This window comes from Leptonychotes weddellii, chromosome 2 (genome assembly GCF_054177405.1).
Source record: "Leptonychotes weddellii isolate Sample4059 chromosome 2, ASM5417740v2, whole genome shotgun sequence".
Classification (NCBI taxonomy): Eukaryota; Metazoa; Chordata; class Mammalia; order Carnivora; family Phocidae; genus Leptonychotes; species Leptonychotes weddellii.
This window is the reverse complement of record NC_138370.1, coordinates 123,419,987-123,444,399: the sequence shown is the minus strand read 5'-3', so window position 1 is coordinate 123,444,399 and position 24,413 is coordinate 123,419,987. Positions and strand designations below refer to the sequence as shown.

The following is a 24,413-nucleotide window of genomic DNA, read 5'->3' as shown; positions in this document are numbered from 1 at the left end:
GACTGACAAAAAACAGAGACTGAAAAGTTGAAGCTCAGACTCTGATGACCTCTTCAAGGTAAGAGGGACCCTGAAAGATCACTCTGCCTTTGCTGACAGCATCCAACCTTGTGAGAATCTGATCTTCGGGTTTACAGAATATATTCTCAAGAGAAGATTTATAAAGTAATAAAAGGAATTGGGTAGAATTAGGATACTATGCGATTAAAAAAATAAGAGTTAAGACTTTCACCTTTTTAAACTAGATATTTTTCTATCTTGCATATAAACCTCAGATAAGAACAGGGTGAAGCCACAGTAGAAGTCTGAACACAGAATGGACTTGGGCCTCCTGGCCTCTAAGTGGGGTACGAAGGTCCAGGGGAAGGAAGGATAAGACTTCCAGGTACCATCACAAGTCATGCAGCAAAGCTGTGAACCCTAGCTGCTATGCCATTTTGAATTTTATTTACCTCTCTCTCGAGACACCCAGTTCAAAAATACAAACCCCTCCCCCCAAAGAGAGAGAGAAAGAGAGAAGTTTCAGGTATGAAATATCAAATTTGCATCAGACACTCTTCCTATTAAACACTGAAGTTGCTGAAGTTGACTCAGAGCTCCTCTCACCAGGCCAGTGCAACCTAATCAGTAAACTTCAAGATCTTCACAACTAATCTCCAAGGCCCCAAAGTTTCAAATAAAACCAAAAGTGAACACAGAAAGTGAACAAGAGAAGTTTTAGAAGCTACTTCCTAATTCTGGGTGGGCAGAAAATTGCCTTTTACTCTAAAGTAACATAGAACACTTTTCTTATCTATCACAGTATGATCTAGGAAATCTGAGGCAAAGGCACCAAACTATTTCCAAATGCAATGACTTGCAAACAGAGGATGGCCATGGCTCTGTGTCCCCTGAAATCTACTCAAACGTGCCTAGGGAAGGGAGACCAACACAGCACTCAACACACACAACAGTACCTATGTGACATTAGGAACCTTTTATTGAGACAAAGCAAACAGTGGCCTGAAAATACCACAGCATGAAGGCAGGCCGAGGAAACCAATCTGATCTCTTTTTCCTCTATGGCGGCCCAAACGACGAACTAAAGACACTCCAAGATTACTATTTATATTTAAGGCAATTTAAAAAGCGAGGTCTTAACCAAAAAGCCTGTACCTGGCATTCAAAAAAATACATTTTTTGGATGGACTAAAAGACCTAATTGGCTACGGAAAATCTGTACAGCAGGGACCTGTTTTCAGCAGGTAAGCCTATATACAAGTAAGAATCTCTTACTCTTGTAACATTGTCCTGTTTTAAGAGAAAATGTTTAACTCCCATGCCCTGCAGAGGTTTCTATGACCCCAGAGAAGCACAGACCTATCTCTATTAGAGAACTATTTACACTGCACTATAAATACACATACAACACACATCTGCCCCCTCCTATTTCCCAAATAGGCTGTGAATGCCTTCTGTGAGGGGTTATGGCTCATTCATTTTTATTATCTACAGTGATAATTAGTAGGCACCCAACATTTTTTTTTTTTTGCATGAATGCTAAATAAAAATGATTTTACAACACCACTACTGGTTACATTTCAAACATTCCCACCATTACCCATCTCCAAAACAAAAACACTAAATTGCTACCAAGTTTACTATGTTTTTCACAATATAGCGCTTCAGGACTTTTTAATGTAAATAAACATTTCTGATTAACTAATTTTCAAAATAATGATACAAATTTAGCATTCTTCTTGGAATGGAAAATTTGCTTGGAGATTACTTCATTCTTTTTCTCTTTTTCAAAAGTGCATCTCGTAGTGCCAGCTGGAACATAAGAAAAAATATTTAAACATGGCAACTCTTGGGTACCCCGTTATACTAATTTGGTTATATGGCAGTGTACCAGACTGGAATCACTAAATCAACAAATCATCCTGAGATAATTGTGTGTCTTCGGTGTGTGATGGATACTTTCCATGAATTCCCAAGCACCATTCTTTGATTCCTAGTAATTTTTTAAGATCCCTAGCTTTTGAATTTTAACAATATAGATATGTGTTTTTATTTGTTTGCTTTGTTAAAGAATTTTTGGGGGTGGGATTGCCTGACTCTATCTAAATGTTCAAATTTCTTGGATTTTATGATTTTTAAATTATTGACTCCTTGCCTTTATTCATATCTGGGTCTTGGTATGTCTTTGTAGATGGGCAGAATAGCTAAGGATAGACACTTAAGGTAGAAAAATTAACAAGTTCATTTTAACCTAATTTGTATGGCTGAGGATGTATTTCTCAGACTCATCTGTGCCTTATTTTCTCATCTGTAAAATATAAAATCACAGTACTGCTCATATTGTTGTATACTGATTAAGTTAGTTAAAATAAAACGGAAAGCTCTAGAATAATCAAGGCACAGGGTAAGAACTATATGTTAGATAATGATGTTATAATCCAAGGTTACATAAGTTTCATTCTGCTCATTAAACTTTGTAATAAAGCACAGACTACTCACTAGTCTCACACATATCTCAGTTCCCTTCTCCCTTCAACTGCTACCGTTTGAACATAAGGAACCTGTATATTCTCCTTCCTCTTCCTTTATACCTTTCTAAAGGCCTGACTTCAAGATCCTCCTCTCTCTGCCATAAGCTTCACCTTCCTTTTCTAGTCTCACCTTTTTACATATTCTTTTTTTAAAAGTTAATATTTACTTGTTTATTTAACAGAGAGAGAGAGTGCACAAGCAGGGGGAATGGCAGGCAGAAGCAGAGGGAGAAGCAGGCCCCCCTGCTGGGCTCTATCCCAGGGCCCTGGGATCATGACCTGAGCCGAAGGCAGATGCTTAACCGACTGAGCCACCCAGGTGCCCCACCTTCTTATATATCCTATGAGTATACTCTAAAAATGTACAGTAAGACCTCATGTACACTTTTAAGCTATGTAAGACCCTTTTATTCAGGACAATAAAATACCACTGAGAGGTAGAAGGGGTATAAAATGTGATGCTCCTTTTCCAGAGGGTGCTTCGGGTGTGTGAGATAATAGAAAATATATACTGGTCTCTAGCCCTGGTTCCTGGCACAGAGCTCCTAAAACTGGTAATTTCCTAAGTGATAAGGACATCTCCTTTTAATATTTGTCTTTGACCCGGTCCCTGACACAGGGGTCCCAAAACCCTTGTAAATTCCTAAGTGATAAGAGCACTAGGAGCATCTTTTGTACTAATGAGGCAAGTAAGTGGGCTCCTGGAGAGGGGCTGATCCAAGAAAGACCTTGGAATTTTTGGCAGCCCTCACCCCCAACCCACACACTTTTCCAGAGAGGGGAAAGAGGCTGGAAATTGAATTAATAATTGATCATGCCTATGTGATGAAGCCTTCAAAAAACCTCCTTAGTGTGAGGTTCTGAGAGCTTGCAGGTTAGCGAACACATCCGCACCGGGAGGGTGATGAATCCCACTTCTGTCCACAGGGACAGAAGCTTCTGCATTCAGGACCCTCCCAGACCTTGCCCTATGTATCTTTTCATCTGGCTGTTCATCTATATCCTTTATCACATCCTTTAATAAACGGGTAACCTTAAGTAACCATTGCGCTGAGTCCCATAAGCAGCTGTAACGAATTAATCAAACCCAGGGAGAGGGTCACTGGTCAGAAACATAGGTTATCACCTGGGCTTGCGACTGGTTTCTGAAGTGCGTGTGTGTGTGTGTGTGTGTGTGTGTGTTTTGGGGGAGGAGGGCTGCGGAAGGTGGCAGGTGCAGTCTCATGGGACTGAGCCCTTAACCTGTGAGATCTGACACTATCTCCAAGAAAACAATGTCAGAATTGAATTGTAGACACCCAGCCAGTATTACAGAAAATTGCTTGTGTAGGGACAAAACCTCCACACACTGGGTGACCGTAAATGTCAGAAGTGAAGTATAATGTGTGAGTAGCAAAAGAAACACACAAAAGGTAGACTGAAATGGGTTTTTCTATTTTAGGGTCACAGGTCAGTTTGGGGGATGCTCTGAAGTTGCACTGCCCAATCCAGTAGCTACTAGTTACATGTGGCTTTTGGATGTTTGAAAAATGGCTAGTCCAAACTGAGATGTGCCACAAGTGTAAAACACACACTGGATTTCAATTAGTTCTAAAACAAGAAGGTACGGTATCGGGGCGCCTGGGTGGCTCAGTCGGTTAAGCGGCTGCCTTCGGCTCAGGTCATGATCCTGGGGTCCTGGGATCGAGCCCCACGTCCGGCTCCCTGCTCAGCGGAGAGCCTGCTTCTCCCTCTCCCTCTGTCTGCCACTCTGCCTACTTGTGCTCTCTCTGTCAAATAAATAAAATCTTAAAAAAAAAAAAAAAAAAAAGAAGGTATGGTATCTCTAATAACTTTTATATTGATTACATATTGAAATGATACTATTTTGGATATATTAGGTTAAATAAGATATATTACTAAAATGAATTTCACCTCTTTCTTTTACTTTTTTATTTTAAAATTATTTATGTGGTTTGTATTGAATTTCTATTGGGGAGTGCTGGTCTAGGGTGAAGAAGAGAATTAAGAGAAAATTAGGAATCTAGAGTCAAGTTTTATAATGGAGAGATCTTGAAGAAAATATAAGGCAAGGACACATAAATAGAAATTCTGATTAATTTCAGGTTCCAAATGGCAAGGAAACTGGAAAACAAGGAAAAGACATTCTTGAACCAACAAGTCCAATGTCCAATGAACTCAACTCTTAACTTTTAAATAAAAAATTCTTTCATCTCATGACTCAAGAGGTGCTGGCCAGGAACAAAGCAAGGCTTCCAAATCACGCCAAAAAAATCTCGCTAAAACAACAGAGGAAGTAGGGAGTGGGGGAACATCCAAGGTCACAAAATGTAGCAAGGTCACAAAAACTTCATAATGAAGGAAGGAACAAACCATGGTGCAACTCAGTGGTTACTATTCTTTAACCGTACAATCTTATAAAGCTCTGCTGAAGGATAAGCTAATAGATGAATCAATTCAACTGTGAATTTAAGTTGAATTGGCAAAATTCAGATATTTATTTATTAACATTTATTTACTTAGGGAGAGTGAGAGCAGGAGGAAGGGGCAGAGGGAAGAGAGAGAATCCCAAGTAGACTCCCTGCTGAGCGCATGGAGCTCGATCTCACGACCCTGAGATCCAGAGTCAGATGCCTAACTGAAAGCCATCTGGCATCCCAAAATTCAGATATTTAAAATCCGAAATGGCACCTTTCTTTTCACCTCAATTTTAACAACCTCTATTCAAAATGCTGTCACTTTATTATTTACATAATGTTGTTGGACATAGTTTAGAACCAGAAAAATGAAATAAGCAGATAGGTAGGTTTTATTTTTTTATTTTTTAAATATTTATGTATTTGAGAGAGAGAGAGCAAGCGAGCGAGCACAAGCAGGGGGAGCATAAGAGGGAGAGGGACAAGCAGACTCTCTACTGAGCAGGGAGCCCGAAACGGGGCTCGATACTAGGACCCCAGGATCATGACCTGGGCCAAAGGCAGATACTTAACCGACTGAGCCACCAAGGCGCCCCAGGTAGGTTTTAAATGGCACTTAATTGAGTTAATGCTGCCTTGGTGCCCCCATAGACAGAACACTGCCCTAGAAATCTGGCCATTAACATTCCGGCCTGGCAGACTTATCTTGGCTAGCAATTTAGGAACACTGGTTTACTCTTGACTTGATTTCCTGGTGATCCTTCAGAATACATTTAGAAATACTCTGGTACATTCCCCGTAGAGAAAGATATGAAAACATGAATTTGTTTTATTATAATAAATCACTAAAATAAGCAAGCCTACTGAGCAGCACCAGACTACACAGCAAAGGCTATAAACAGATAAAATGAAATCCTCAAAACCTGTAAACATAAAAGCTTTGCAAAAGGGCACATAAGGAAGGATCAAAATATTGTATTTCACAGATGGCAATGTCGAGCAATGTTCGTATAGGGATGACCTTACAGACCATCTAGCTTACACTCCTTTCGTTATAGAGGAAGAAAATGGACTCCCCTTTGGTCACACAGGTGAATCTCAACCAAGTCAGGTGTAGGATTTACATGTCCTGACCACTTTCTACCTCTCCATGCTCTCCAATACTCCCCATTAATCCTAAGACACTCATAACACAAGGTCCTAAAGGCACAACTGTCTCAAGAGTAAAGAAGTCTTAAAATGACAACAGTATTCGAACCAATCAAGCTTCATTGAACTCACCTGCTTTTCTCGGAAGGAACGCTTGTTTTTTGCCCGGACATTATGGCTATATCGCATCATCATAAAGTTCTTCTGTTTTTTCTTCTCTTTATTTGTGGAACTGGAAAATGGGTTCATTTTGGTTTTCTTCCTCACAAATTCTTTTCGGTCTGTCTTTCCAGCCTAGCACACACACAAAAACACTTCAAGAGTTATCTAATCCACATATGTGTCTCCTCTATGCCAGGCTCTATTCCATCCTCTACTGGATGTCAAGGACAAAAAGATGGATGGAACTCAGTCCTTGCTCCCCAGGAACTCACTCCAGGGGAGAAATGACCATGATATATTGTAATGGAGCAAGGGAAGCTCAGTGGAGGAAAAGAGTGTAATTCAGCCAGTCAGATCAGAGGAGCTTCCTAGAAAGGGAGATGGAAGAGCTGTTTTTGGCAGGATGAAGGCACTCATGGTGGGAGAAAGGAGGGGAAGGGTAGAGCATTTCAGGAAGTACAGATAGAATATGAGAAGGTAGAGAAGAAAGAACATGGATTTTTAAACTTATCTAAACAGGTTTCAGTACAAATGGAATGCACAGGGTATTGTGGAACCAGTATGGGATGATGCCTAAAACAAATAAAGGTGTAGAAAATAAAGCTGAAAAGGTAGGCAGTTGGGAATGCTGGAGATGTGCAATCACATGCAGCCCACAGCACCTGCCAGAGGTTATTCTTTAATGAGTGTAAACATTTCCCTGCTTTCCTAAGAGCTCGGATAAATGCACTGAGCCTCCCAGATACGAGAACAGGTGCTAGTGCCTTTGTGTGTTCCCCATCTTGTTTTGGATGTTGGTTACATGGCTATCTAGTTGTTAAAACTCATCTAACAGAACACCTAATATCTGTGCATTTTATTCTATGGTAATTATACCTTTATTTAAAACATCAAAATAAAAGACTGCCATTCTGTGGCTATTCATTTTATTTCATTTTTCATCTTATTTGCTTTCTGTTTGAAGAACCAGGGAATGATATGCTTCACTTACCATTGCCGTTGCTAGTCTTGTCTCCTTGTCAGACTTTGGCTTCTTATGAAGGCGTTCAATGTCCCGAAGAGAAAGTAACTCACCCCTGGGGTAAAGAACAAATATAATATGAAACCAGGGTGGAGGTCCCTTCCCTAATATTTTCATCACCACGTGAGCTGACTGAAGAAGCCCCGGTATATGTGTTGTTTTACCTGGGCTCCTCATCACTATCGATTTCAATATATTTCCTCTTTTGGGCTTTCCCTGGGGCAGCTTCGAGTTCTTTCCTCATTTGGGCCATGCGGATTTTCTGGAAGTCTTCCTGAGTTAAAACTCGGCTCGTGCTAATGGCTGCAGCTTTGGCTTTCCGCTCCTCCATGGGCATGCTGTTGAGCTTCTTGGACTTGGAAGTACACAACAGAGGTTTAAAGAGCTACTAGCTCAAGTGAAAGCTACCACTATTAGTCCCCCCCCCAAGGCCCAGCATGAATTAGGTCTTAATAAACATCAGAGTGATGCACCTATACAAGGAAATTTCAGGACTTACTATTTCTTGCTGTTCTTCATCAGAAGAGTGGTGCACATCAACCCACTCACCATCGGCATCTGCCTCCTCACTGAGACTGGTACTTTCCCACCCATCTGTGTGAAAAACAAGACACTGTTAGTGCTGTCACTTTGTGTACTCACAGTAAGTTGAAATAAATCAAGCAAAAGTAAGGTAAAAGTTGGGCGCCTGGGTGGCTCAGATGGTTAAGCGTCTGCCTTTGGCTCAGGTCATGATCCCAGGGTCCTGGGATCGAGTCCCGCATCGGGCTCCCTGCTCCTTGGGAGCCTGCTTCTCTCTCTCTCTCTCTCTTTGTCTCTCATGAATAAATAAATAAAATCTTTAAAAGAAAAAAAAAGTAAGGTGAAAGTCAATAGAGCTCTACGGACTAATACTTGAGCAATATTTATTGTTAAATAAACCACATCAATGGGAAATACACACGACCATGTATCTACCATGAGCTAAACCTTATAATCACTTTCTTTAACTCTCACGACTCAACAGAAGAGGAAGAGACCCTGTAAGTTAAGATACCTATCCCAAGCCACATTGCTAGAAAATGTGGCCTATGGTGAAATCAAAAAAAAAAGTCTGATTCTAGAGCCCATGTTCTTTCCACCAATCCATGTCCATCAAAACAGCACCTGGACATTATCTTGGCCACACAGCGAGGGTCTGACAACTTGTGTAAGCATATTTATACATGTTTTTAGAAACTAGTTAGAAACAGTCATTCAGAGAACTGAAGTCGAAGATTCTGGATGTGAAAGAACCTTGCAGATACCTCAATGAAGAGGCATTAGCTCTTAACGGAGTCACCACAATAAGCTTTCGAAATCACAGATACTTCCAATTTTTCAGTTCCCCATAAGAAAGCGTTTCAGCTTTTTTGGTATGGCATAAACACAACCACTCCTACTGAGGCCTCAACTCTATCTCTAGTCTGGTATCTTGCTATGTTCCACCCTGCATCCTACATTGTAATAGTTTCTTAAATCCTTCAGGGCTTTGCTCATAGTTTGCCTGGAAAATTTCCACTTCTACCATTCCTCGCTTATTATTCAAGATACAGCTCATGGGTCAACATCTCTCTGAGGTCTTTTTTTTTTAAAGATTGATTTATTTATTTGAGAGAGAGAGTGCGAGCACTCGAGCAGGTGGAGGGACAGAGAGGGAAACAAGGAGACTCCCCACTGACTGGGGAGCCTGAGATCATGACCTGAGCTAAAACCAAGAGTCAGATGCTTAACTCACTAAGACACCCAGGTGCCTCCCTTTGAGGCCTTTTTTGAACCTCTGAGGTAGACCTGACTTCTCTCCTGCCCTTAGGCCCCATTTCAATCATAGATCTTGGTAACACTTTATTGCTGAGCTATTTATAAAAGATCTTCAAGGACAGGCACCATACCATTCATCTTTACATTGACAGTGGCTAGCTCACAGGTAATGCTTTAAAAAGTTTTGCTGATATGATGAATTAATTAATATGAAGAGACAGGACTCTAGCAATCAAGGTAATAAAGGCTAACCATGGAAATCAGAATGGAGTTTTCTCAAGCATTCTTCAATAATGTTCAACAAGTGTTCTCCTTCAACAAGGAGTATCCTGGAAGATTGCTCAGGACTAATCCTCATCATTTTTTCTCGACAATGAACAAAAAACTATTATTTTTTCCCAAGTGGCCAGCATGCCCTTGATAAGGGGCAGCTGTCCTGAGGACATGACATCTACACTACACTGCAAGTTCCCTAAGAGCAGGAACCATGCCCATTTTGATCCTCAATGTCTGTAACAATGCTCGGCACATAGTCCTTGCTCAATAAATACCTGTCCAATGAATGTTCAATCAGCATAAAGATTTCAAGGTCAATACAGTATAGGAGTGATTTTATCTTGAAAAATGGTGAAATGAAAATGAACCTTCACCGTTTTCAGCATCCTCTTCTTTTTCAACTTCTAGAACTTCTGCTCCTGGAATGTAATCTTTAGCATCTAATTCTCCATATTCTTGCACTCTTGCTTCTATGGAGGCCTCTGTAGGCTTACCCTAAAGGAAAGAACACTGTTTCGTTTTTGTTTTAAAGATTTACTTATTTGAGAGAGAGAGTGAGAGCGCGTGTGTGCTCGTGCAAGTGGGGGGAGAGGCAGAGGGAGAGAATCTCAAACAGACTCCCTGCTGAGCATGGAGCCCCACACAGGGCTCGAGCTCATGACCCTGAGATCACGACCTGAGCCAAAATAAAGAGTTGGACGCTTAACCAACTGAGCCACCCAGGCGCCTCCCCCAACCCCCAACACTGTTTTTAGTAAGGTTCTTAGACTGCATTATTCATGAAAAGGATGAGGTCTTGAGGCACCTGGGTAGCTCAGTCAGTTAAGCATCCCACTCTTGATCTCAGCTCAGTATTGATCTTAGGGTTGTGAGTTCAAGCCTCATATGTGAGTTTAAGCCTCAAAAAAAAAAAAAAAAAGGATTCTCTAAGATTATGAATGTAGAAGAGAGAATCATGAACAATAGAAGTAATCAAAGGACAAAAACAATCCACTTATGCCTTGGGTCAAAGTAAATCCCTCAGCCAGAATTCTGCCTATTTTTTTGCTCTCCTCTGATCTGGATCAGGAAACTGGTAGTTAATAGAGAACTGTTCCAATTCTCAAGTCTTGCGATCATCACCTCTTTCTGTTACATACACACATTTCTCTTCCTTCCCAATTCCAAAGAGGTGCTATCTGGCTGGGGAACAGCCCGTTCGATACTGGCATCAGTTACTGACTGATCTCTGGAATTCCAATCTGTTAACGATGTCAAAAGCTTTCAGGATGAAACAGCCTGACAGGTCTATAAGACTCAGTCAGCATCAAAGAGCATGTGCCAACTACAAAATAGTTAAGGCAATGGTATTCAATTCAACTGTATTCTGAGAATAAAATTGCCAATACTCATAGTGGAAGCTTCATAAACACCAAAACTCATACTGTAGGAAGTTATTCTCACCTTCTGAGACTGTAACCTTTGGATCAACATATGCATGTTTCACCTACCCGGAATTTCTTCTGCAACATCTTAGGATTCAGTGTTCGGAAGAGCTGAATCAAAGTTCTAGCAGACATCATCACATCTGTAAAATAATATCTTTAATTAGGAACTCCAAAGCAAAGAGTCTATTGAGAAAAGAGTCACTTGATATTCTTTGATCTACAGAGAATAACATGCATCTTACTCTTATCTCTGTGTGTTTTATACTGAGCCAGGTCTTGGAGAAGTTCTTCAGTCATAGCTAGAGGACATCGAGCTGTTATCTCTTTTATAGCATTGATTCTAGAAAAGGAAAATGAATTTAAAAAGCCCAAACAGCAATCTCAGATGGTTCAATCCAGGGAGGTTTCCTAAAAAGACTAAATCAAAAGGTATATAAATTGGGGACTTCCAGGGTCAATAGTCCTCTAAAAACATATCCACTGCCTCCAGGTATGTTCTACATACCCTACTGTCATGACCTCCCCAGAGTTCTTGTCGGTGACAAAATTGTTGGCCACAGTCATGAGCACTGATTGAATGATCTGAATTGGGAATAAAAGAAAAGAGATGAGTGCCGATAAAATGCCTCTACCTACTCGAACATGCGAGGATGAAGGGACAATAGACTATTCACAGTAAAACAGCCTTGCATCTTCAACATGGGAGTTGGAAGGAATCAAGACTGAGCAAGACAGATAAAAATACTTTGGGTTTCGGTCTTCCTGGCTATCCTTAGATTAAATTTTGCTCTCTTTTAGTATTATTTTTCAATATGGATTTAAAAAATTGCTTTGACTCAGGACCATCCAATGATTTTATTCTATTTTATTTATTTTTAAGTAGGCTCTATACCCAGCATGGAGCCCAACACAGGGCTTGAACTCATGACCCTGAGATCAAGACCTGAGCTGAGATCAAGAGTTGGACGTTTAACCAACTGAGCCATCCAGGTGCCCCTCCAATGCTATTTTAATCAAATAAAGGAATTAGCGTTGAAAAATAATCACTATAAAAATTTACTGATTATTTTTTTAATTTACTGATATTCTTGTCTTCTCTGACAAAAGATTTAGCAATTAAAGTCAGAATTCTCAACAACTTATCTAAAACAAACTTTACTTTTCTACGGTAAATTTTTTTTTTTTTTTCCTCCAGTTTCTATAAACGTGTGTGTCTATCTCCTTAAGAGTTAGTGTCTCGGGGCGCCTGGGTGGCTCAGTCGTTAAGCGTCTGCCTTCGGCTCAGGTCATGATCCCAGGGTCCTGGGATCAAGCCCCACATTGGGCTCCCTGCTCAGCAGGGAGCCTGCTTCTCCTTCTCCCTCTGTCTACCACTCTGCCTACTTGTGCTCTCTGTCAAATAAATAAAATCTTTAAAAAAATAAAAATAAAAAAAAAAGAGTTGGTGTCTCTTCTTCTCATTTTGAAGAAAAGGGGGGAAGGGGGCAGTCATCCCTGTGGGGAAAGCTACCATGATATATTTAATAGTGGCACTGCTATGCAGACAGAGGTAAGGTTTAAGAGTTCTCACCTCTGGGGGTACTAAGTGATGAGATGCTTGGGCAGCAAACAGAAGGATCTTTGTTACTTCTAAAAATGTAAGAGATCAGAAAGATCATAGTCAGCTTACTGTTCTGTCTCTCAGGACTATAGCAAACATGGCAAGCACGTTCTCACCTTACATGCTACCGCTGCTTATTCCAGCTGGAACACCCAACCCCCAGATCCCTGCCTGGCTCACTCCCTCACTTCCCTCAGGTCCCTGCTCAGCTGACGCCTTTTCCAAATGTCTTTCCTGACATAACCTAAACTGGAACCTGCCCCAGCCCTCTTTGTTCTTTATTCTTCCTTTTTCGTCAAAATACTTATCTTCACCTGGACACTGTATACACAGCACTCTCTGGATCTCCCTCCAGAATGTAAGCTCTATGAAGGTGAGGACATTCTTTATGTTCTCTGTGGAATTCTTAGTGACTAACTCAGTGTCCAGCCTAGAAATCACTAAGTAAGTGAGTAACTACAAACAAACATATACACATGCTCTCCCTTCAAAGGGGCAGTGTATACTAGGAACAAGACCTCTGGCAGAAGAAAGAAGTGAGGTGAATCCTAATTTGCCATTTATTTGCCGAGTGACCCTGGTCTTTTTATTTCTACACCTCCCAGGACTGAAGTGAAGATCTGATGAGATGATGTAGTAAAGCATTTAGCAGCACAGCGCTTGGCTCATGTTAGATGTTCAACAAATGCTGGCTTCCTTCCTATCTTGGTTCAAGTTCAAAGGCAAAAGCAACCATCTCTTCTTTCCTGCTCTTATGTTGTTTTTAACTAAGAATACACATGAAGACAATGATAACAGTAAGATAAAATTCTGATATCTATTACAGTTACAATAGGTCAGACTTCATTTTTAGAACTTTCTACCTGTTTACAGTATTACAAAAAGACTTGCTTTGAGAATCCAGTCTTTTTTCTTCCAAAAATAACTATTTCTTAAAGTTGATAAGCAGAACATTTAACCCATGGCAGACTGGGGGAAAGAGAACATAAGGGTTTCTCTCCCCTTTTCTGAAACAGAACACACTTTACTCCTAACACTTGCCTTTAATAATTCCAGAACAAAAGGCATGGGTGGTTATTCTAACCCAAGGTCACCGAAGGAACATGGCATGTGGGAAGCTTACCTCTTTGGTGGGGCTGCAGAAACCTTTGCACAAATGGATAGAAGTTAAAGAGAAAAAGCTGTGGAAAGAAGAATGCACAGACTTTAATATTTATGTAACTGAAGCTATAGAGTTTTATTTCTCCCTAACACAATTTTATCACAAGCTCACCTAACTAGGGATCATCTTTTACTTTTGTTTTTTCTCAACAAGCATTCATGATTCAGTGTGCTATATTACCCAAGGAAAGGGAGGCTATACTGCTGCCATCCTCATTATGTCAAGGAAGAAGAATGTACATGCAGAATAAACCAGGGGGAAAAAAAGGCAACCAAAATGTAACATTCTTCTACTTGTAAAATCGGTGTGGCTGCAGAACTTTTTTAAGTCTTCAAAGATAAACAGGATTATAGGAAGGAATAGCAATGATATTAAGGCTCCAAAGCAAGGGATAAAATAGTAACTCAAACCTGAATAACATCTGGTATAATTTAATCACCAAAACCCCCACAGTTCTCATTTTATTACTGGATACCAGTCCAATCACACTGGAGGAAGCTCTGTATTAGCTCGATATTACTCTGAGCACTCTAGAGTCTACCTAAATAAAGGTGACAGGGTCTAGTTATTAAAGCAACTGTATTTTTTTTTTAAATTGTAGTTGACATACAGTATTATATTAGTTTCAGGTGTCCAGCATAGTGACTTGACATTACTATATATTACAAAATGTTCACCAAAGCAGCTGTAATCTTTAACTACACAAGGAGAGAAGCTTTGGAAATGGATTGGTCTTTCTCAAAGTTCACCATGTCAGAATAAATTAATTTTTTCTATTTAGCCACAAAGCAAAACCAGGACCAGGACCAGACAAGTAATACGGAAGATTTAGGTTCAGTACAAAGATGGATGCTCAACTGTAGTCAGTTGTGAAACTCTAGTATCATTTCTATCAAACCACGCTTAAATTACACATCACTTCTGCTTTCCTATCAAGCTCAAATTTGGGCCTGACATGAAATTTCTGTGCAAATGTAACATAAATTCATCTGGTAATCCTGCTGTAGGACTACAGCCCGTGGAGAAAAAGCATTTTATTCATTAAGATGTTAAGTTTTTCTTAGAAAAAGGGAACAAGTGCTTTCATTATTCACATGTACTTTCATTTTTAACAGAATATTTGTTGACACTGCTAGATTATCAGTAAACAAGACTATTTTACTTTTTTCTTTAAATAAACTTTTTGAAGGGGGCACCTGGCTGGCTCAGTTGGAAAAGTGTGGAACCCTTGATCTCAGGGTCACAAGTTCAAGCCCCGTGCTGGGTGTGATTACATAAAAATAAGTAAATAAATAAAACTTTAAAAAATAAACTTTTTGAAGAAAGCAACACATTCAACGATGTACAGAACAGCAAGTCTCAAGAGCGAAATGATAGGGAACAACCTCAACGCCATTGCTTCATGGCCTAACTTTTTGGAAATCTCATTTTCTACAACGGCAGTTAGTCTATTTAGTATGTGTTAAGTTTCCATATGTACGCACTTTACAGATATACATATATATGTATATAAAATACCACCAAGGAGCTCCTACAATTTAATTCAATATGAAATAAATGACCAGAGAATTCAGGTTTGCAAACACTGACAATCTCCTACCAGGGTGGTCTGGAAGCCAGGAAAGCTATAAAGGGATAAACAAACTGCAAAATGTAGTTACAGTCAATAAAAATACACAGGTTATGTTGACTCAGAAAAACGTATATGTAAAACAAAGTAGAAAAACAGAACACAAAATAGTCTGTCCACAAACTCAATATATGTATAATTTAACATCCATACTTACTGATAAGAAAACAAAGTGATAAAAATTGCTGTTTTGGGAGTGAAAGATTTTATTCTTCTATAAATTGTATGGGTTTAAATGGGTTTTGAGGGATAAAATTAAGCCACTGTTCTACCTTAGTGGCTTTCCTTTTACCAAGAATAATTCTATTTCTAATATTCACCGAAATGAGAAACATAATGTAATTCAAACCTCGTGAATTCCCACCAATCTGGAGATGAGGTTCATGAGCATCATTTTCACCTCAAACCTCTCTGTAGAGCTCTCTAGCTGCTTTAGTAGTTTTTCTGCAAAATCTGAAAAGAGAAGATCAGAGAAGTACACTGTGAGTCCATGGTCTGTACACCACTATCTAACAGGTGTAGAGAAAGGCAGTTGTTAGATCAGTGACTGTGGTAGAGCTGTACCTGAAATCTCTGCTGGTTAAGGATCCCCAACATTTTTATTTATTTTTTTAAAGATTTTATTTATTTATTTATGAGAGAGAGGGAGAATGGCGCGGGGGGGGGGGGAGGGGAGAGATGGAGAAGCTGAGCAGAGAGCCCAAAGTGGGACTCGATCCCAGGACCCTGGGATCATGACCTGAGCCGAAGGCAGATGCTTAACCAACTGAGCCACCCAGGCACCCCGGATCCCCAATATTTTTATGACTGACTGTTTGATAGGAGCTCCACTTAACAGTTCTTGGAACCTTGCTTTCCAAAGTATGGTCCACAGACCACCAGCAGCTGGTCCACCTGGTAGCTTGTTAGAAATATAGAATCTCGGGCCCCACCCTAGACCTACTAAATCAGAATCTGCACCGACAAAAGATTATCAATTTTTCATTTAGTCAAGCACAATGTCCTACCACTACTGTTTGTTAATGACATAAAGTAAAGAACTCTTCCACATTTTTCTTATTTTGCTGTGGACTGGGAATTACAACTTTAGAACATAATTCCCCAGGCTACAACCAACTAGTAACAACAATTACTGATTGTCTATTAAGTGCCAGGGATCTTACATTCTCTGGTAACAGGCAGAGGTAAGGCCAAAAAGGAACCTGGGAAGTTATAATTATAATACCTTGGGGATCATGAATCAAATGAATAGCTGAAAAGTTAAAGACCTCTGGTTTTTTCTTCTTTTTTTGTTTCTGAAATAAAACGAGAGGAAAATCATTTACATTACACCACACTATTGTGGGAGAGAAACGTACAACAAATTTGTTTCAAAAGCCTTTCTTTCAACTAGAACTAAAGATGGTTTTTGTCTTTTTACATTAAACCTCGGGAATGTTCCAGCAAATAGCACCTGTGAGACTTCAAAGAATTTAGAAATATAAACATTAAAAGACACAGAAGGGCCAAATTAATGAGTTTTCAGACTAACCATTATAAAATATAAAATGTATTTCACTGGTACAGTCTTCTGAGAAGATAAATCTAGCAAAAATACCCTAGTATGAGCCATCTTGATCAGAACAAGTGAAAAGTGAGTTTAATCAAATTTAATCAAGTCACAGATTTTGCTAGAGCTGAAAACATTTTGTCATCTAAAAAACCAGTACTTAAAAATTCATCACACATTTCTAAGTTTCCCAAAAAATGCCAATTCTTTATTTCAAATACTTAAAAGCGTTTCCTAAAAACCCCATATTCTATAGTCTAATGATTCCTACCTCATTTGTCAGGTACAAGTCTCACCTTGAGCACTTTCATAGCCTTTTCCAACCTTTTCTTGTGTTTGGAGCTTTTCTTCCCTGTGGCATATTGCACTAGAAGGTCTCTTGCTGTTGGTCCTTCATCCTGAAGAAGAAACTACTTTGTAAACAAGGAAAATCTGCATAGAAGCAAATAGTAAGGCTTTCAAAGTCTTCTTTGCATTTGTACTCTGCAACCGCTATCAAAAAGGAGCATGACTTAAAATTCAATAAAAAATATTTGCCTATGTGTACAAACAGGTACATACCTGGAGCACTGATTTTTGTTTTTATATTTTGCTTTTAATTTTTATCAAAGTATAAAATACAATGTTGTTTTTATTTGACAAAAGAAACTGGAAACACTATCACTAGGAAAATGCTTAAGCCATAATACATTCACATTCTGAAATATGTGGAGGTTAAAAGAATGAGGTAGATCTGTATGTACTAAATGCATTGGTATATCCATATATACAACACAAAGAAAGCAGGTTGCAAAATAATATACATATCATTTATATACATTTCAAAGATCTAATATACGCATAACATATACACATCCACACATAAACGCATGGGAAAGCAAATGGTTATCTGTGAAGATGGAACAGGGAAGTAGAAATAAGACAGGATCAAGAACTTTTATCTATAGTACCTGTAATTTTTTATAATAAGAATATATTATTCACACATTATTTAATAACAAAATGAATTAAAAGATCTTATTACATATTCTCATATTCTTGTTACCACAATGCTAATATGAGAAAGGTATTTTTTCTTACAATTTCTTTTTGATTTTACTAAAAAGTATTTTTTAATAAAGAAAATTTCATGACATCATAAATCTTCATTTAGCCTTTTTAAAAGAGGTCACAATATTATTCCTCTCCTTCCCTAAACACTCTATGATATTGACATCATCTCAAAAAATATACTGGCGGCAATTTTCACTCTAAGTTTATATAATGAGTTCAAGGCATAGCTTTAGAACTAAGAACAAGGCTAAATGAATTTAACTTTTATTAGTTCTTTAAAACCAATCTTAGTGAACATAAGTGACAAATTCTAAATAGAATAAAATCTCAGCATGCAGAACACAATAAAGGATAAAGATAACATGTAAGTGTCTTTCTAACTTGAGCAGTCATGCATTTTACAATCTGTACTGAGAGCAATAAAGAAATCTGACAGACTACTGTAAAGTTCAGAAGCATCTATGGTTGAACGTATAACCTCAGATTCTGAGTCGCTGTCCTGTTTCTCCTCTTCATCTTTCCCAAGGAAAAATGTCAAAGCAGCAACTAATATCTAAAGACAAATGAGAACAAGTCAATTACTCACTCCAGCTTATAACAAAGAATAAATACTTTTGTTTACGCATTATTCATGCACAGAACTAGGATCTGAAGGAACAAGATCAGACTGATGGGATTTGGGTCCATTTTTCTCAATTAAAACATAATGTTGTTATACCATTGTTTGTCCTAAAAGTATATATAATTTTAAAAAATTATCTTTAGATTAAAACAGCCAGGTTCTACATAGTTATCTTTTAAGCAGACTACCAGGAATTTCTATATCCCCACCTCTGCCCCAGAAAGTGACATTTTTGTCTTTGACTTTCTAACAGAAAGTCAAACGTGTTCTTAAATTTCTTTCAGCTGTGCTTGGGCCCAATAAAAGAGTCAAGAATTACAGGGGAAAACAAACACTAAGGCTATCATTTGTAAATGATAAGGCTATCATTTACTACAAAGCATTTAAAAAACTCGTAACTTTGTTTGCCTCCTCTAAAGCACAGATGAACCAGGGAAGCAGCCTAAACACAGAGAGAGCACTACTAAACGTGAACTGCGTGCCCATACAGTACCTCTTCCTCACATGCCCATCTCCTTGGTACCCACAGTGCCTTCACACAGCCCTACAGACACTCACCTTGGTGACTTTAGAGAAACATGCAGTTGTGATCACATTGACAGTTTTGGCATCATTCCTGGAGTAAGACAAATGAGTGTTTTCAAAGTAAATTTTCATTCTCTTGCATTTTATAGCATTGACAATGGCACAAAATAAACAATATATATTTCTGACATGTTAGACTCCACAGTTTAAAAAGTTGTGGGTTGCAATAAATAATCATGGGTTGCCAAACAAACAAAAAAAATCATGGATTGCTAAATTGTCAACCCCAGTGAACATTTAATTAAACTTTAGCCCAGTCTTATGTCAGAAAATTATGCAGCCATTTAATATGGATTTTTTTGAAGAATTTTTAATGACACAGGAACATACTCAAGAGAAACAAAATGAATAAAAACTTAATAGTACTGCAAAATTCCAACCATATTTAAAAATTCATGTTAAAGGCGGCATCTGGGTGGCTCAGTTGGCTAAGTAGCCAGCTCTTATTTCAGCTCAGGTCATGATCTCAGGGTCCTGGGATCTAGCCCCGAGTGGGGCTTCGCACTAAGCGGGAGTCTGCTTGAGGATTTCTCTCCCTCTCCCTCTGCCCCTCCCCCTGCTGTGTGTGCACACGCTCTCTCTCTCTCTCTATATATAAAAAATGAATAAATCTTTTTTTTTAAAGATTTTATTCATTTATTTGACAGAGAGAGACACAGCGAGAGAGGGAACACAAGCAGGGGGAATGGGAGAGGGAGAAGCAGGCTTCCTGTGGAGGAGGGAGCTCGATGCGGGGCTCGATCCCAGGACCCTGGGATCATGACCTGAGCCAAAGGCAGACACTTAACGACTGAGCCACCTAGGCGCCCCAAAAAATGAATAAATCTTAAAAAAATTCACATTAAAGAAAAAACAGGAGAAAAATATCATAAACTATTAACAGTGGATCACCTCTGCGTGGTGAACTATCAAAAAAATTTTAAACAACCTTTCTAGCTCCTAGTTTTTTGTTGCAATGAATATTACTTTTATAGCGAAAAAAGACATGAATTGGGAACAATGTACCAACAAACCAAAGTTTACAGAGCCTGATACTTTATATACATGGGATAAACTGACTTGGAAATCCTCAGAGTGACAGAGCAGGAAGAGCACAGATTTCAGAGTCTGACATCTGGGTTTGAATTTCAGCTCTGCCCTTGACTAGCTACTAAGCTTATACTCTATGAACTTTAGTTTTGTTACCTATAATATGGGGATAATTCCAGATAAGCTGCATTATGTTGTTTTAAAGGTTGAAAGAAATAATATGAGGTGTAGGTGGCTCAAGAAATGGTTGCCAATGTTATTAGTTATTTGGATTGCTATTTCTAAAAATTTCCAACTTAATCTATGACAGCGGTATATTTAAGAGCTCAAGATCAAGAAAAATATTTGTGTATGTACTCTGTAGTAATTATAAATGAATGAGAGTCTCCTTCTCAAGAGACAAATACATACCAGATGTTTCTTCTGTAGAGTTCAATCATCACATCCAAAGATATCTTGGCTGCAGTTGCATTGCTGTCTCTTAACATGGTGTACATGAAATTCTGCAACACCTTAAGAAAAAGAGAAGAAAGAAGACTTAATATAATACACTGCTGGTACATAATGCAAACATGAGAAACAAAAGGGTACTTACTATATTCACTTTATTGTTCTTGTGTTTTGCATTTATATTCTTGATATCAGTGACAATATGTGTGTATAAAGTCTAAGGAAAGGAAACAAAAACATGTATTAACTAACATTTCTAACTTTGCTCAGTTTGGAGAAAAGTACAAATGCATGGGAGAGTTTAATTTTACGTACTTTTCATTGTATAAGACACCATAAACAAAACAAAAAGCAGCAGCTAAAATGCAAAAGGAAAGTTGTCCTAAAAAGGTTAAACAAGGAGTTACCATATAACCCAACAATTCCAAGAAAAATGAGAACATATTTCCACATAAATATTCACAGCAGCATTATCCGTAATAGCCAAAAAGTGCCCTAACTGTCCATTGATGAAAAGACAAACAAAATGTGGTATACCCATACAACGGAATATTACTTGGCAACAAAAAGGAATGAAGTACTGAGACATTCAACAACATAGATGAACTATGAAAGCAGTATGCTAAGTGAAAGAAGCCAGACACAAATAACTACGCGTGTTGGGTGATTCCATTTATATGAAATACCCGGCACAGGCAAATCTATAGAGACCAAAAGTAGATTGGTGGTTACCTAGGCCTGAGAGAGATGGGGAAATGGGGAGTGAATGTTAATGGGAATGGGGTTTCTTTTTGAGGGGGATAAAAATGCTCCAAAATTGTTTGTAGTGATGGTTGCAAACTCTGTGAATATACTAAAAACCCCTCAACTGTACACTTTCAAAAGATGAATTGTATGTGAATTATATCACAATAAAGTTATTTTTAAAAAGGAAAATTGCTCCATTTACTTGGCCCCTAACTACCACTGGTGCCCAAAATATACTCCCATAGACAACTTTTATCTCACAATTAGACCAAGAAGTACAATTGCTAAAATCAAATGGTGGCAGTCTCTTAACACTCAGAAAAAAAAATTTTTAAGTTAATAAATGTAAACTTAAATTTTTCTTTCTTCAATTTCTTTCACAAACCTTCAACTCTGGTCTTACTTATACAAGCAAATACAAAGTCACAGGGAAATATTAGTAACAAAAAAAGTGTTTTGGGAGATAGGGTGGGGGCTGTTATAGCTAGGAGTGTCCAGTCCATGCTCTGATTTAGCTCGTCAGTATAGTACAGTTGAAAAAGGCATGGGTTCTGGAGCCATACTGCCTGCCTGGGTTTATATTCCTGCCTCCCCACTAACATGGCCCATGATTCTGGGCATCTTACTCTACCCTCTTTGTGCCTCAGCCTTTTCATTTATAAAATAATAGTAATAATAAACCCAATCTCATTTTGTGAGTAAACAAATAAATATGTAAGAAGCTCTAAATGGTACCTGGCAAAAAGTAAGCACTCAATAAATGTTATCTATTAGCACCATATTGTATGCACACAAACATTGATTTTTTTCCTATTAAAATTATTCTTAACCGTATCCAATAACGCGAAGTATCAAGAATTCAATCTACAAGTTTAACATCACTGCAAGAAAAATGAAATATAAGGGGGGGAAAGCAATTTTGCTCTTTACCTTTCGCAGAAGCTTATCATGGCAACGCAGAAGTTCAAAGAAGAGTTCTAGCAAACTTGATGGGTTGATGAGATTCTTATTTCTCAGCAAGATCAAAGCTTTGCAAAATGTCTAAGGAAGGAAGAAAACATACTATATAATAATGATGAAATTAAGATGAGAAAAGGGAGAATGTACACCCCAAAAGAGCATGCTGTCTTCTACTAATTAGGCACTATTCTGGGCATTAGAACAGAACAGTCAGTCTCTGCCCTCATGGACCTACCACTGGGAGTGGGGCAGGAGAGCAGATAGAGGAGCAAGGAAGCACATAAACAGGTGTATCTCAATGATATGTGTCATGAAGAAAGTAAAACAGGATAATATAAGTGATACACAGTGACTGAGGGAGGGCTACTTTACACATGGAGTTGAAGGAATGTCAAGATATAACAAACCCGGGCCCCTGGGTGGCTTAGTCAGTTAGGCATCTGCCTTCGGCTCAAGTGATGATCTCAGGGTCCTGGGATCGAGCCCCGAATCAACTGAATCAAGCTCCCTGCTCAGTGGGGAGTCTGCTTTTCCCTCTCCCTCTGACCCTCCTCCCTGCTTGTGCCCCGCCGCCCCCCCGCCCCCGACCAGGTCTCAAAAAAAAAAAAAAGATAGACAAACCCCTAGTGATCAATGAATGAACAAAGATAAGAAAGGCGGGGTAACAAGAACAGAATAAACTGGAATCATCGATCTGAATTTGTGACCTTACAAGGTATTCCTTGGAAGTACTGTTAGTACCAAGAATCAGCCAACAGCACTCGTAGCACTCCTGCTTACAGCAACTTTCATGAGTAGCCTTATCGCCCAAGGTTTGGCTTCTACTACCGTCCTCCATTAATGGAACAAGTAATCCTTGGAGAATAGTTGATTCCAAGTCTTGGGGCAGGAAAAGCAGTAAAAAAGGTTTTGGAATTATTTCTGCCAGAATATAAGGATGCTTTCAAAAATATCAGAGGCTTTGCCGAGAGGACTGAAAGCTCCCACTGGCTAGGTAATAACAATTTGAACAAAAAATGATAAATAATGCTTAAAAAAAGAAATGAATACAAAGGACATAAAAAGCCGGACGTGCCTGGGCGGCTCAGCCATTAAGAGTCTGCCTGGAGTCTAGTTCAGTCACACAGAAGCCCTGGAGCACAAACTGCAATACGAAGTTGGACCTACACCGAGGGAAGAGACTGGGCTTTTGTACCTCTGGTTTAGTCAGGTACCACCTGTAGGCTGAGAGGGCAACCTCCCACGTGCTAGGGCTGTCATTTAGCTGGAGACAAGGCACTGGAAAAAGGATAGCTGGGGGCCAATAACAGCCAACATTCACCACAGGTGAGGGAAATGGGAGCACGAAGCTGGTAAAGGGGCTCTCAGCCAGGACCGAATATCAACCACTAAAGTGACAATATTTAAATGCTCAAACTGGCCAGTTAATGAATAAATTTATTAAATTAAGCATTACAGGAGTGTTCCTATCAATTCTGGTTTGGCACTGCCCAATTTGAACTGAATTTTACTCAAACTCTTAAAATTTAAAAATAAAGGAATAAATAAAGCATTGTAAAAACTGTAAATTATAATTAGGGTTCTTAATGCATAAGAAATTTGAATGACTAGGGATGCCTGGGTGGCTCAGTCAGTTAAGCGTCTGCCTTCAGCTCAGGTCATGATCCCAGGGTCCTGGGATCGAGTCCCCCATCGGGATCCTTGCTCGGCAAGGAGTCTGCTTCTCCCTCTGCCTCTGCTGCTCCCCCTGCTTGTGCTCTCTCTCTCTGACAAATAAATTAAAAAAAAATCTTAAAAAAAAAAAAGAGAGATTTGAAAGACTAGAAGAAATCATGTATTTAGAAGAGCATCCTGGCAGGGTTAGCATGCTGGAAGAACAGAAAGATCAGAGAGAGAGGGGGGTGTAGCAGAAAAGGAGATGAGGTCAAAAATACTGGTGGGGGCACCTGGCTGGCTTAGACGGTAGAGCATGCAACTCTTTTTCCTATTTTTTTTAATGATGTTAGTCACAGTTAGTACAGTACATCATTAGTTTTTGATGTAGTGTTCCATGATTCATTGTTTGTGCATAACACCCAGTGCTCCATGCAGAACGTGCCCTCTTTAAAACCCATCACCAGGCTAACCCAACCTCCCACCCCCCTCCCCTCTAGAACCCTCAGTTTGTTTTTCAGAGTCCATAGTCTCTCATGGTTCGTCTCCCCCTCCAATTTCCCCCCCTTCATTCTTCCCCTCCTGCTATCTTCTTCTTCTTCTTTTTTTTT

General features: G+C 39.1%; 2 protein-coding genes across 4 annotated transcripts in view; both read right to left on the bottom strand.

Annotated features, from left to right (window-relative positions):
• The window catches only part of PPEF2 (protein phosphatase with EF-hand domain 2), a 213,795-nt gene that overhangs the window by 78,697 nt on the left and 110,685 nt on the right, over positions 1 to 24,413 (bottom strand). The window lies entirely within an intron of this gene.
• The window catches only part of SDAD1 (SDA1 domain containing 1), a 27,270-nt gene continuing 3,814 nt past the window's right edge, over positions 958 to 24,413 (bottom strand). For 2 of the 3 annotated variants that reach the window (XM_081812946.1, XM_081812948.1), the window contains exons 4-22: positions 22,120 to 22,230; positions 20,588 to 20,659; positions 20,404 to 20,504; positions 18,937 to 18,994; positions 18,235 to 18,309; positions 17,000 to 17,101; positions 16,380 to 16,449; positions 15,504 to 15,607; positions 13,486 to 13,543; positions 12,333 to 12,391; positions 11,268 to 11,344; positions 11,005 to 11,102; positions 10,826 to 10,902; positions 9,704 to 9,830; positions 7,780 to 7,874; positions 7,445 to 7,635; positions 7,251 to 7,335; positions 6,230 to 6,391; positions 958 to 1,812 (exon numbers count right to left, since the gene is read on the bottom strand). In XM_081812946.1, the coding sequence (XP_081669072.1) occupies positions 1,765 to 1,812; positions 6,230 to 6,391; positions 7,251 to 7,335; positions 7,445 to 7,635; positions 7,780 to 7,874; positions 9,704 to 9,830; positions 10,826 to 10,902; positions 11,005 to 11,102; positions 11,268 to 11,344; positions 12,333 to 12,391; positions 13,486 to 13,543; positions 15,504 to 15,607; positions 16,380 to 16,449; positions 17,000 to 17,101; positions 18,235 to 18,309; positions 18,937 to 18,994; positions 20,404 to 20,504; positions 20,588 to 20,659; positions 22,120 to 22,230 (1,770 nt within the window). In that variant the 3' untranslated portion in view covers positions 958 to 1,764. The remainder of the gene's footprint in view (positions 1,813 to 6,229; positions 6,392 to 7,250; positions 7,336 to 7,444; positions 7,636 to 7,779; positions 7,875 to 9,703; positions 9,831 to 10,825; positions 10,903 to 11,004; positions 11,103 to 11,267; positions 11,345 to 12,332; positions 12,392 to 13,485; positions 13,544 to 15,503; positions 15,608 to 16,379; positions 16,450 to 16,999; positions 17,102 to 18,234; positions 18,310 to 18,936; positions 18,995 to 20,403; positions 20,505 to 20,587; positions 20,660 to 22,119; positions 22,231 to 24,413) is intronic. The other variant, XM_081812947.1, reaches the window with a different exon arrangement.